This window comes from Myotis nattereri (assembly GCF_964212035.1).
Source record: "Myotis nattereri genome assembly, chromosome: 6".
In the NCBI taxonomy this organism is placed as follows: domain Eukaryota; kingdom Metazoa; phylum Chordata; class Mammalia; order Chiroptera; family Vespertilionidae; genus Myotis; species Myotis nattereri.
The window spans coordinates 53649824-53663477 of record NC_138081.1 but is presented as its reverse complement, the minus strand read 5'-3'; the positions used below and the strand labels follow the sequence as shown (position 1 = coordinate 53663477).

The following is a 13654-nucleotide window of genomic DNA, read 5'->3' as shown; positions in this document are numbered from 1 at the left end:
GACAGCTTAGTAGCAAATTCGTAATCAGTTCCATTGATTCTGGAAATTTTCTTGTCATTTCCTTTTTAACCTAGAGTTCTATCTCTTCTTATATGGAAGAGAGTCTCTTTGTTAGTCTGTGCCTGCTGACATTTCACCAAATCTGACAATCTTACTAGTACTAGGAATATTCATTAGGAAAGTTGGTTATATCTCATTTGTCAAATCCATTAAGTTCTTTCCAGCCCCAAACACCTTAATCTATCTCTATTTGAACACCCTCTAACCCAGTGGTTCTCAACCCTGGCTGCACATTAGAATCACCTGGGAATCTTTTTAAAATCCTGATTTCCGGGCCTCATCCTCCGGAAATTCTGTTTCTTTGTTATGGGGTGGCGCCACAACATTAGTAACAAAGAAACAGAATTTCCAGAGGATGAGGCCCAGAAATCAGGATTTTAAAAAGATTCCCAGGTGATTCTAATGTGCAGCCAGGGTTGAGAACCACTGCTCTAACCTCATTTAAAACCTTCCCTGGAAAAGGTCCAAGACGGCAGTAGCACAGGTGATGCAGCTCACCCTCAAACAGCGGGATTAACAGTTTCCCAACACACTCATGCATGTGCACTGGGTCACCACTCCCAGAGCCCACTGTTGCTCATGCACACTGGGCTGCCTCTCTCGGAGCCCACGCCAGCCAGTAGCCCAGGCACCTACCTCAAGCTCTAATGTGCCTCCTCAAACTACCTGGCACACCCAATCAACACACAGATTGCTTCTATATAAGACCATTTTTTTTGAGATTTGGAGAGAGCAGTTTCATCTAATTTATATAAACACAGAAATACAAGAGCAATGAGAAGACAAAGAATATATCCCAAATGAAGGAATAAAAACCAGCCCACCTCACCCCCCAAAGTACAAAAAATACCCTAATGAAGTGGAAATGAGAAATTTGCCTGATAAAGAATTCAAACAGTCATAAGGATATTCACCAAACATGAGAGTAGAAGAGAGGAACTCCGGAAGAACTTCAACAAAGAGCAAGTATAACAAAGAGTCAATCAGAGCTACAAAAAAACAACAACACAATAACTGAAATGAAAATAATACACTAGGAGAAACCCACAGCATATTAGATAATACAGAAGAACAGATTAATGATGTGGAAGACTGATGAGTGGAAATCACCCAAGTAGAATAGCAAAAAGAAAAAAAAGTTCTTTAAAGAATTGTTAAGGGACTTCTGGGACATCAAGCGCATTAACATTCACATGGGAATCCCAGAAGGGAAACGGAGAGAAGGAACAGAAAATGTATTTTAAAAAATAAGTCCAGGAAGCACAGAGTTTCAAACAAGATTAACCATTACATATTGTAATTAAAATGGCAAAACTTCAAGATGGAGACTTGAAGGAGGAAAACAACTAGTCATATAAAAGAAAACCCCAAAAGTTTATCAGCAACAAAGCTACAGCCCAGAAGGGAGTGGCAGGACATTTTTAATGTGCTGAAAGGAAGGATTCCACAACCTAGAATACTCCTGGAAAGATCATTCAGAACTGAAGGAGAGGTAAAGAGTGTCCCAGACAGGAAAAAAAGTAAATGAAATTATAAGACCACCAAATCTGCTTTATAAGAAATGTTGATCTTCTTTAAGCGGAAAAGAAAAGACAACCAGAAATAAAATATTTGAAAGAAAAATCCCATGTGAAATCATTGTGTTGTATGCCTGAAACTAAATATTGCATGCCAACTATACTTAAATTTTTTAAAATAAAAATTAAGTAAAACCTTATCTCCCTTGGATTCCATACTTTTAAAGAAATTAGTAAGTTTATCACTGACGTTGTCCTATTAATAGCTTTCTACCTCTGGTCCCTTTTCCTCCACCTACTTGCTAAATGTAGGAATGATCCAATATTTCAACCACAGACCTGTTGTTACTCTTCTTTAATGATCTTGTCCACTCTCATGCCTCCAACTATCACCTCAGTAAATAATTCTGAAATCTTTAACTGTAATAATGTATTATTGCAGATGAAAGGGGCTATTGAGATTTGGTGCTCCAAGCTCATAAAGGAGAAAATCACTAAGGCATAAAATAAAAGATTACACTTACAGCTACTTTCCCCAAATGAACACTAGGTATCTCACCCCATTTACTAAACAATATACCCAGATACTAGTAATTTAAAATATCTCTATTATAGGCTACATGCAAACTTAAGTTTTTATCTTTTGTTGACTTACGTGTCTTCGTGCAGTACTACATTTACAGTTATTTTGACTGGGTAAGGCAAGTCTCCCCCATTCACTTAAAATTTTTTCTTGGTTATACTTACATGTTTACTTTCCTAGAGAATTTGAAAAGTGTTCCCCACCCTCCTATGAAAAAGGAAAATCTCAATGGGATTTTGATTAGTATTCATTGAATATAGAAAGTAGGGATCTTCCTATATTTACTTTAACTATATAAAGTTAAGTATTATCTTCAACTAGCAGAGAAGAAAGCTGAGTTAAAGAGAAAGTTCGATGACTTCTAAAAGTCAGACAGCTAGTAAGTGGTAGAGCCAATAATTGAACTCAAAGTTGCAACCCAAGAGCAAGAAATTTGTGCCATTCATGACATCCCCTCATCTGAATAAATTTTTAGGAGGCAATATAACAGTCAAGGTCATCATCCAGAGAGCCTTTTTTCTGGTTCCATGAAACAACAGAGACTGTATATGTTAAGGAAATATAATCTTTTTAATCTGTGAGACGGGCAAAGGAGGTGTTGGCAGTTTTTCTCCAAAGTACTCTCCTGTAAACTGCCAGAAAGAAGGCATTGGAGAGAAGGAGGTACCAGCTTGACAACATACCCTCTAGCCAAAAAATAAAAAAAGTAATAAGTGAAGAGCAGTGGAGGTGATCTGGAAACACAGACTACTTGTGCGAACACTTAATGCAGCCGCTCCCTTTTGTGCTGCTCATCATCCATGGTGCACCAGATCGGAGTCAACCTTTGTGCCAGACGTTTGCTTATACACCCACTGCATAAACAAGAGCACCTCATTTTCCACAGGAGTCTTTAATATTTGCCATGAGTCTTCATTACTAACAAGTCCAAATCTCAATCTTTAAACAAGTATGCATTGAAGAGAAAGCTTTTCTCTTGTTTGAGTTGCCCTCCTATGCTAAGTCAAGTAGGAGGAGGAAATAAAATAATAGGCTTTCTCAACATTTGACATGCTTCATCACTATGTAGCTGAAGCCTACAGATGACAGTTAAAGCTTTAATTAGAGTACAGAATGGGCAATCTAATGCGACAATTTATTGACTGATATTTTCAATAGAAAAAAAAAAGACTTCAGTTGTGGATGTTAAGGGACTAATGTGAACCATTTAAGTGTGAACTTCATTAATCTTAGTCAATCGTGCATGCCCTTAGAAAAGGATTATGTAGATTTGTGATTTATGAAAAATTTCAATGTTGATGTTTTTTAGATGTAGACTATTTTCTCCACCATTTTCCTGTACTTTTCAACCTGCTGATTTATACTTAGGAATTTCTAATGTCTAGTCAACATTTTCTCATAAACACTATTCCTGTCTTCCATTATCGTGCTTGTCTATTGGATATTCTTCCAACTAGTAGTAAAGAAGTTTGCTTCTGAATATGTAGCTAGTCTCTCCAACCATCAATACATTACTATTAGTGAACCAAAATAAGCAGTTCCATAGTCACCCATAAAATAAGTATTTGAGATTGTGCAACCATAGTTTAGAATGTATGATAATATAATCTAACCAGTTGTCAATAACGAAAATGATACATGATAAATCTGTTATCCATGAAGACTTCCATTCCAAATATCTCTAAGTGACAATCTGAATGCTTATATGAACACTTATTATATATAACAGTAAAGACTCGCAAAGGCTTTTATCAAATTTACCTGTGCTTTGTAGGATCAGTGTGCCAGCCGAGAGAATCAACAGCATTTGCAAAATGAATCATTTTGTATGTCAAAATGGCTAATGGAACATAGAACTAGCCAGAATGCTGACTTTTTAAAAAGCAAATATATTAGAATATCTGATCTTAAGAGGTAAAATGTATTCTAATACAGGTATTGATCAAAGTATTTATGAATCTCCTCTTATAAAATCACCTTAATTCTGAGGTTACTCTAGAACAGGGGTGAGCAAACTTTTTGACTCGAGGGCCACAATGGGTTCTTAAACTGGACCGGAGGGCCGGAACAAAAGCATGGATGGAGTGTTTGTGTGAACTAATATAAATTCAAAGTAAACATCATTACATAAAAGGGTACGGTCTTTTTTTTCAATAGTTTTATTCATTTCAAACGGGCCGGATCCGGCCCGTGGGCCGTAGTTTGCCCACAGCTGCTCTAGAATATCTTTAGTGGTTTAAAATATACCCAAGTACTTCATCTTTTGAGGACAACAGATTTGATTAGGAAGAGCCAAAAGTCATTAACAGAGCACTGCCTGTTGCCCAGTTCAAAGTTTTAAATTCTGTAAAGTAAAAAATAAAAAGGAATCCAAAACTCAGTGAAGACTGACAAATACATGTTTGGATGAGAGACTATAAGCACTCCTTGTGGGAGCAGTTTGCTTATTTTTATCCAAAAGATATAAGCAAGCTCCAGTACTAAGCAGCATTCAATTAACTAAAGACTTATTTAAAGACTTTAATATTTTCAAAGGACTAACTTGTGGCTTTGATATTTTTCTATTGTATTGCTGTTTAATAGTTTATTGCTTTCCTCTCATTTATATTATCTCCCACCTTTAGTTTATTCTCTAATGTATTATGCTATATCTGTCCCACAAGCTTTGCTATTATTTTTCACTAACCGTCAGTTTGGGGTATTTTTTTAAAAACTTTCACTATGACTCCTTTAAGTTATTTAGCAATGTCTTATATCCAGATATTTAGGGGTTTGTTTATCTCTTTATTATTTACTGGCCGGGCTATTTAACTTTTTAAGTTCTAACTTAACTGCATTGTAGAGATCATAGTTTACACAACACTTAAATTTTTAAAGTATATTAAAGTGTTCTTAACACTAGTACATGGTATGTTTTTGTTCATATTTCATTTATGCTTAAGAAAAATATATTCTGGAACTTCTCCAGGATAGATCATCTATATATCTTAGGCCACAAAACAAGTCTTAGTGAATTTTAGAAGACTACAATAATATTAAGCCTCTTTTTAAATCATAGGGTATGAAACTAGAAATCAATTACAAGAAGAAAATGGGGAAAATTACAAATATGAAGAGATCAACACGCTACTTAAAAACTAAAGGGGCAAAGAAGAAATCAAAAGAGAACTCAAGCCCTGCTGGAGTGGCTCAGTGGTTGAGTGTCAATCTGTGAACCAGGAGGTCATGGTTCAATTTCTAGTCAGGGCACATGCCCACGTTGCAGGCTCAATCACCAGTGCAGGTCATGCAGGCCATAGCGGACCAATGACTCTGTCTCATCATTGATGTTTCTATCTCTCCCTCTCCCATCCTCTATGAAATCAATAAAAATATTAAAGAGAGAGCTCAAAATATATCTTGAGACTAATGAAAATGGAAATACAACATATCAAAACTTATGAAGTACAGCAAAATAAGTTCTAAGAGTGCAGGTCATAGCAATAAATGCCTAAGAAATAAAGGAGCTCAAACAAAAAAACCTAAATTTATAGCTCAAGGATCTAGAGGTCCTCAAACTTTTTAAACAGGGGGCCAGTTCACTGTCCCTCAGACATTCCACATATGCGCACTGCGGGCCCGGGACGAGTTGGCTGCTAAGCAGGACAGGCAGTGGCGGCAAAAACAGCTGGTGGGCTGGATAAATGTTTTCGGCGGGCCACATGTGGCCCGCGGGCTGTAGTTTGAGGACCCCTAATCTAAAAAAAGAACAAACCAAGCTCAAAGTTAGAGGAAGTGGAAATAAATGAATCAGAGACAAAAGAGATAAAGTATTAATGAAACTAAGAGCTGCTTTTTTTGGGGGGGGGGGGCGGGGGGGGGGGGGAAGATACACCAAGTAGACAAACCTGTAACCCAACTTACCAAGGAAAAAGAATATCAAATAAATTAGAAACGAAGGAGGAGACATTATAACTTCTACACTAACAAATTTGACAACCTAGAAGAAATGGATACATTCCTAGAAACAGAAAATATGAGAAGACCAATTACTAATAAGGAGATTGAATTGGTAATCAGAAGCCTCCCAGAAAGAAGAGTCCAGGACTAGATGGATTTACTGGTGAATTCTATCAAATATTTAAAGAATTAATACCAATCCTTCTCAAACTCTTTTAAAAATTTAAGAGTAGGACAAACTTCCAAATTAATTTCACAAGGCCACCATTACCCTGATACCAAAACCAGGCAAGGGCACTACAAAAAACGAAAATGACAAGCCAGTGTCTCTGATGACTATAGATGTAAAAATTTAACAAAATAGTACACCAAATTCAACACATTTAAAAGATCATTCACTAGCTCAGCCAGAGTGGTTCAGTTGGTTGGAGCATCATCCTGTGCACCAAAAGATTGCCGGTTCAATTCCCAGTCAGGGCAAATACCTGGGTTGCAGGATCTATCACTTGGGGTGCCTACGGAAGGCAACCAGTAAATGTATATCATATCAATCCTTCTTTAGCTCTCTAAACATGGGCGAGGATTAAAAATAATAAATGAAAGATCATACACTATGATAAAGTGGGATTTCGGGATGGTTCAACATATGTAAATCAACCAATGTAATACGCCATATTAACAAAATGGCAGATAAAAGGCATATGCTCATCTCAACTGATGTAGTACAAGTATTTGATGAATTCAACACCCATTCATCATAACTCTCAGAGGTGAGGAGGTAGGAGAGAGATTAACCAAAGAACTTATATGCATGTAGGCATGGACACAAACAGTAGTGCAGTAGGCCTAGGGAGTGGGTGTGGAGTGGAGGGGGTCAATGGGAGAAAAAAAAGGAGGGGGGGGGACATCTATAATACTTTCAATAATAAAGATAAATTAAAAAAAATTCAGCCCTAGCTGGAGCATCAGCCTGAGGACTGTAGGGTTCCAGGTTCGATTCTGGTCAAGGGCACGTGCCCGGGTTGTGGGCTTGATCCCCAGTAGGGGGTGTGCAGGAGGCAGCCAATCAATGATTCTCTCTTATCATTGATGATTGTATCTCTCCCTTTCTCTCTGAAATCAATACAAATATATTTTAAATAAATAAATAAAATTCATTTTATAAGCACCCCCTCAAAGAAAAAAACGAAAAACTCAACAAACTGGGTACATACTTCAACATAATAAATGTCATATATGACATGCCCACAGCTAACATCATACTTGGTGGTATAAAACTAAAAGAAATAAAACTTCCTGTCTGCAGATGACATGATATAATACAAAACCCTAAGGCTCCACCAAAGAACTGTTACAGAGTTAAAAAATCAATCCAGTAAACTTGTAGGATACAAAATCAATGTACAAAGACCTGTTGCATTTCTATACACTAACACCAAACTATCAGAGAAATTAAGAAAATTTCATTTACAAGTGTATAAAAAATAATAAAGTACCTAGGAATTTAACCAAGGGGATGAAAAGATCTATGTACTGAAATCTGTAAGACATTTATGAAAGAAAATGAAGTTTCAAGTACATGGAAAAAATATTCTGTGCTCATGTATTGGAAGAATTATTATACTAAAAGCAATACAATTTAATGAACAAAATGAGCAACAAGCAAAATATAGACAGACTCATGCACAGCAGGCTGAACGCTGTCAGGGGTGGAGGTTGGGATGGTGGATGGTGGAGGGATTGAGCAAAAAAGGAAAAACTCACAGACATGGACAAGAGTGTGGTGATGGCCTGGGGTAGGTGGAGGAAGGTATAGGGGGGATAAATGGTGATGGAAAGAGACTTTGTTTTTGGTGGTGAACACAATACAGTGACAGATGATGTGTTATGGAATTGTGCACCTGAAACTTTTATCATTTTCTTAACCAGTGTCACCCCAATAAATTCAACAAAAAATGAGAAAAAAAAAACCAGTCTTTTGGAAATTTCCTAAGGGAAAAAAATAAAAGCAATGCGATCCGTATCAATGTTCCAATGGCATTTTTCACAGGAAAAAAAACCCAAAATTCATATGGAACCACACACACACAGAAAGAAAAAAAAATAGCCAAAGCAATCATGAGAAAGTAAGTAAAGCTGGAGGCATCACACACTCTGATTTCAAACTATAGTAAATAAAACACTGGTTTTGTTTGTTTGTTTGTTTCGGGGGGATGGGGGGGAATAGATCAATGGAACAGAATAGAGAGCCCAGAAATGAACCCATCCTATCTAATAAAAGAGAAACATGGTAATTGGCGTACGACCGCTATCCTTCCCATTGGCTAATCAGCGAGATATGCAAATTAACTGCCAGGCAAGATGGCGGCCGACAGCCAGGCAGCTTGAAACTAACATGAGGCTTGCTTGCTTCAGTGATGGAGGACTCCAACGCTCCCCGCCTGCCGCTGCAGGCCTCTGAGCTGGCGGTTTGAAACATAGTTACAAAAATAGAAGCTAAACAAAACCCCAGAAACCAGCTTTCAGCTAGCCGGGATCTCAGACCTGGAGTTGATACAGAGTTTCGATTGTAGAACCTAAACAAACCAGATACCTGCTTTCAGGAGCGGAGGCCTAAGAGCTGGAGCCTCAGAGCTAAAGCTGGCTCAGAATAAAAAAGGAAAAAAGGAGCAGTTGGGAGCTTCAGTCTCAGCCTGAAAACAGACCTTAGCCCCTCACCCAGACTGGCCAGGCACCCCAGTGGGGACCCCCACCCTGAAGGGTGTGGGACCAGCTGCAAACAGCCATCATCCCCTCATCCAGGCTGGCCAGACACCCCAGTGGGGACCCCCACCCTGATCCAGGACACCCTTCAGGGCAAACCAGCCGGCCCCCACACGTGCACCAGGCCTCTATCCTATATAGTAAAAGGGTAATATGCCTCCCAGCACCAGGATCAGCGGAGCCCAGAAGCCTCCCAGGACTCGAGGGCGGCTTTCTCTCAGAGGTGCTTGCAGCGATTACCGGGACACTGAAACTGGGGGCCCCTTAGGGCAGGGCTGAGGATCAGCCATAGCTGCTTGTTCCGCCCTGTTGATCCCCTGGGACCCCACCCTCGTCCACACTATGGCAGAGGCTTTTGCATATGAATGCCCTGGCCCTTTGCAACCTGAAAATTACCCAACAAACTGCAGCTGGGCCACAGACCCAGAACTTCCAAGAGAAGGCCCAAGGCCCCACAGCAGCTTGCATTGCTTCACAGCTGGGCCTCATCAGGGCACCTCCAAACTCCAAAAAAGGAAGGGTAATCTGCAGTTCTCTTCATCGCTCCTGCTGGGTAACCTCCAAGAGCCAGTGTACCCAGTGGTCAGAGTGGGACCATCCCGATTACAACTCCTCAGATCCATAAGGGACACACCCAGGGGGCAGACTCAGTGAGCACCAAAGCCCCACTGAAGCAAGTCTTGCCCCAGAAGGGTGTCTTCAGCACAGAAGTCCTCCCACTGCAGACACAGCCGATTCTCACTGCCAATTGGCCTGGAGGTCAATTCCTCCCAGTGATCCTACAACAATCAAGGCATAACTACAACAAGACTGTGCACAAAGCCCACAAGGGGGTGCACCAAGAGTGTCCACCTCAGGTAACTGGGGAGGCTGAGCCACTGGGCCATACAGGACACCTAGCACACAAAACCACTCTACCAACACAGGGAAGCATAATAAATGCGGAGACAAAGAAACAGGTCAAAAATGACAGAAATGGAGGAAAGCAAACAACTGGATATAGAGTTCAAAACCACGTTTATAAGGTTTTTCAAGAATTTTATGGAAACCGCCGATAAATTTAGTGAGACCCTCAAGAAATCTAGTGAGACCCTTGAGGATATGAAAAAGGACCAACTAGAAATTAAGCATACACTGACTGAAATAAAGAATAATATACAGAGATCCAACAGCAGACAAGAGGATCCCAAGAATCAAGTCAAAGATTTGAAATACAAAGAAACAAAAAATACCCAACCGAAAAAGAAAAAAGAAAAAAGATTCCAAAAATATGAAGATAGTGTAAGGAGCCTCTGGGACAACTTCAAGCGTACCAACATCAGAATTATAGGGATACCAGAAGACGAGAGAGAGCAAGATATTGAAAACCTATTTGAAGAAATAATGACAGAAAACTTCCCCTACCTGGTGAAAGAAATAGACTTACAAGTCCAGGAAGCACAGAGAACCCCAAACAAAAGGAATCCAAAGAGGACCACACCAAGACTCATCATAATTAAAATGCCAAGGGCAAAAGACAAAGAGAGAATCTTAAAAGCAGCAAGAGAAAGAAAGTCAGTTACCTACAAGGGAGTACCCATACGACTGTCAGCTGATTTCTCAACAGAAACCATGCAGGCCAGAAGGGAGTGGCAAGAAATATTCAAAGTGATGAATAGCAAGAACCTACAACCAAGATTACTTTATCCAGCAAAGCTATCATTCAGAATAGAAGGTCAGATAAAGAGCTTCACAGATAAGAAAAAGCTAAAGGAGTTCATTACCACCAAACCAGCATTATATGAAATGCTGAAAGGTATTCTTTAAGAAGAGGAAGAAGAAAAAGGAACTCTTAACATTTGCCACAGCATGGATGGAACTGGAGAGCGGATAAATACCATATGATCTCACTCATTTGTGGAATATAATGAACAACATAAACTGATGAACAAGGACTGATCCAGAGACAGTGAAGCATTGATTGGACTGTCGGGCCTTGGAGGGAAGGTAGGGGAGGGTGGGGGTAAGGGGAAAGACCAACCAAAGGACTTATATGCAAGCATATAGGCCTAACCAATGGACACGGACAACGGGGGGGGGGGGAGGGTAAGGGCATGAGCGGGGGGGGGGGGGGGGGTAGGGGGTAACGTGGGGATAAGGACACATATGTAATATCTTAATCAATAAAAAAATATTAAAAAAAGACAAAAGATAAGTATTCATGAAAATGTGGAGATATGAGAACCTTTGCGCACTCTTGGTAGATAACATAAATTGATGCAGCCACTATAGAAAACATGATAGTTCCTCAAAAAATACAGTTTGCAAGTATTTTCTCTCTTCCCGTTGTATACTTTAAATTAATAAAATATTAAATGTCAATTATATCTCAAACAGAAAAATAAAGAACATTATCCTCACTAATTGTTTGATCCACTCAGAAAGTTTGTTAATTATGTTACAGTAGTCCCCCTTATCCATGTGGATACATTCCAAGACCTCCACTGATGTCTGAAACTGTGGATAGTACCAAACACTATTGTTTCTTCCTATAAATATATACACTTTACATCTTCTCTTTGGAATATCTAAAATACCAGCATCACTACCCTTGCACTTTCAGGCCAATATTAAGTAAAATAAAAGTTACTTGAACACAAGCACTGAGATACCACAACAGTGGCTCGGATAACCAAGCTGGCCACTAAGTAACTAAAGAGAGGAGAGCCATATACAGTGTGGATACGCTGGACAAATGGATGATTCCAGTCCTGGGCAGATGGAACGGGTCAGAGAGTTCATCACACTATGCAGAATAGTGTGCACTTTTAAATGTATAAATTGCTTATTTCTGGAATTTTCCATGTAATATGTTCAATTGTGGCTGACCATGAGTAACAGACAGCAAAAGGCAAAATTTGGATAAGAGGGGAACTACTGTATTCATATCTATGCTACTCTCGCTAATTTTTATCTATATCAATACTAGAAGTATGTTGAAGTCCCTAGAAAAACCTCTGGCAAGACAAATCAAGAGAAGAAGACATTTTGAAAGCTTAAGACAAATGAGAAAGTTTCTTTAAAATTTTTTTTTAAAATATATATACATTTTTCTTCAGTCACAATCAGATGCCAGTTCAATTCCCAGTCAGAGCACATGCTGGGGTTTGGGCTCGGGCCCTACTGGGGAGGGTGCAGAAGGCAGCCAATTGATGTTTCCCTCTCACATAGACATGTCTCTCTCTCCCCGCTTCTCTCTCTAAAAATCAATGAAGATATTTTTTTAATCTTCCCACAAATATATTAGATAACATGAGTAGTTATAAGGACGTATTTTTATGGAGATCAGGAAAAAGGTCTGGGCTAATACATGTCCATATGATATCAGAAAATATGTAAAACAGAAAAACAACTAAGATACAAAATGCAATAAATAATAATAATACCTTATAATATGTACATCAACAAAAGCTACTGCTATTTTCAATGGCCTATCTGGCCACTTGCCCAGCCTGGGCTGCTCACATGCTGACCAGCCAAGACTATTCTTTGGGGCAAAGGTTGCCCCCATCAGACCAATCATAGCCCCCTACTGCTCACTCTTCAGGAAGGAAGAACACCTTTGTAGGTGGCATTTATGGAAATGAGCAAATCACAATATAGAAAATAAAGAAATGGAATAGAAACACATTTGTGAAGTTTTGGGGTGTGAAAGAACTATTTCATAAATGTCTAGATTTTCAAAGTTTTCATCTCCATTTTTAATAGAGCTCTTTCTTAAGTGCCATTTTTGGGATGCTGGATGAGGTTTAGTGGCTGAACTAGCTGCACAATGGGAGCTCAAGCCTCTTTCTACGTGTAAATATCTCTTCCTTCAGGAGCAGCACTGCAAAAAATAACCTCCCTGAACTGCTTGACAAACTTCAAAAGGAACTTCAACCACTCACCTGGATACAAGCCAGAGGCTCATTTGTCCAAATCGAATATCCACCAACTAAATAGATTCTCTCATTATGGACAGCAACTCCAGACTCATTTTGGCCTAAAGTAAAGAGAATTGAATAAAAATTTAAAAAAAAAATAAATCCCTTTCCTTGCATGTTTTAATTAACCCTTTTGCCACTGAGAGATACAATTTGCCCTGTGGTGGACTTGTATACTCCACAGGATTTCTGCAGCAACGAATCGCTGCCTCCCACTACTCAGAGGGAGAAATTAAGCACCATTCTCAGCAAATGGATGTGTGTCAGATCAGAACCTGGTCATGACACTGGTTAGCCAAGTTAGTAAAAACAGCATAAAATACAGTAATAATAAGCCATTGAGAGTTTTATATTGTCACATGCCATACATTTATAGTAGCGGAAAAAAAAGGTGTATTTTAGAAATGCAAAAAACCTCTTGTACTACGAATGCTTTTAAGGCAAATACTTACATTTGTAAAGTAACAGCTGCAACCCCAAAGCTGCAACCCCAAGAAACCAATAAAACAGAGCCATGCCCCTAGCGTGCCCCAAAATGAAGACAAATGACAAAAAGACAAAGTTACTACCCTCCCTCTCTTTACATACACAACAGCTTTAAGACTATATTAAAGTTCTTGAGCTGAGACCAGCCTGGATAGTCCCTAGATACTGACATGCCAAAATGATGAAAGGTCCCTTCCCCATTTAAAAAAGAAGACAGAATAACTCACTACCACATATTCTTCCCTTGAGGCCATCAAAGAGTGAGACAGTCTCTTTTTATTGATGGGCTGACACAGGATTGACTCGGGTAATAAATAAGCTGGATCCTATAGCAGACAGATCCA

At 39.2% G+C, this 13654-nt stretch overlaps 1 protein-coding gene across 2 annotated transcripts in view; it reads right to left on the bottom strand.

Annotated features, from left to right (window-relative positions):
* KLHL32 (kelch like family member 32) overlaps positions 1-13654 on the bottom strand; it is a 197534-nt gene that overhangs the window by 2802 nt on the left and 181078 nt on the right. For both annotated transcript variants that reach the window (XM_081093830.1, XM_081093831.1), the window contains one exon: positions 12789-12883. In XM_081093830.1, the coding sequence (XP_080949956.1) occupies positions 12789-12883 (95 nt within the window). The remainder of the gene's footprint in view (positions 1-12788; positions 12884-13654) is intronic.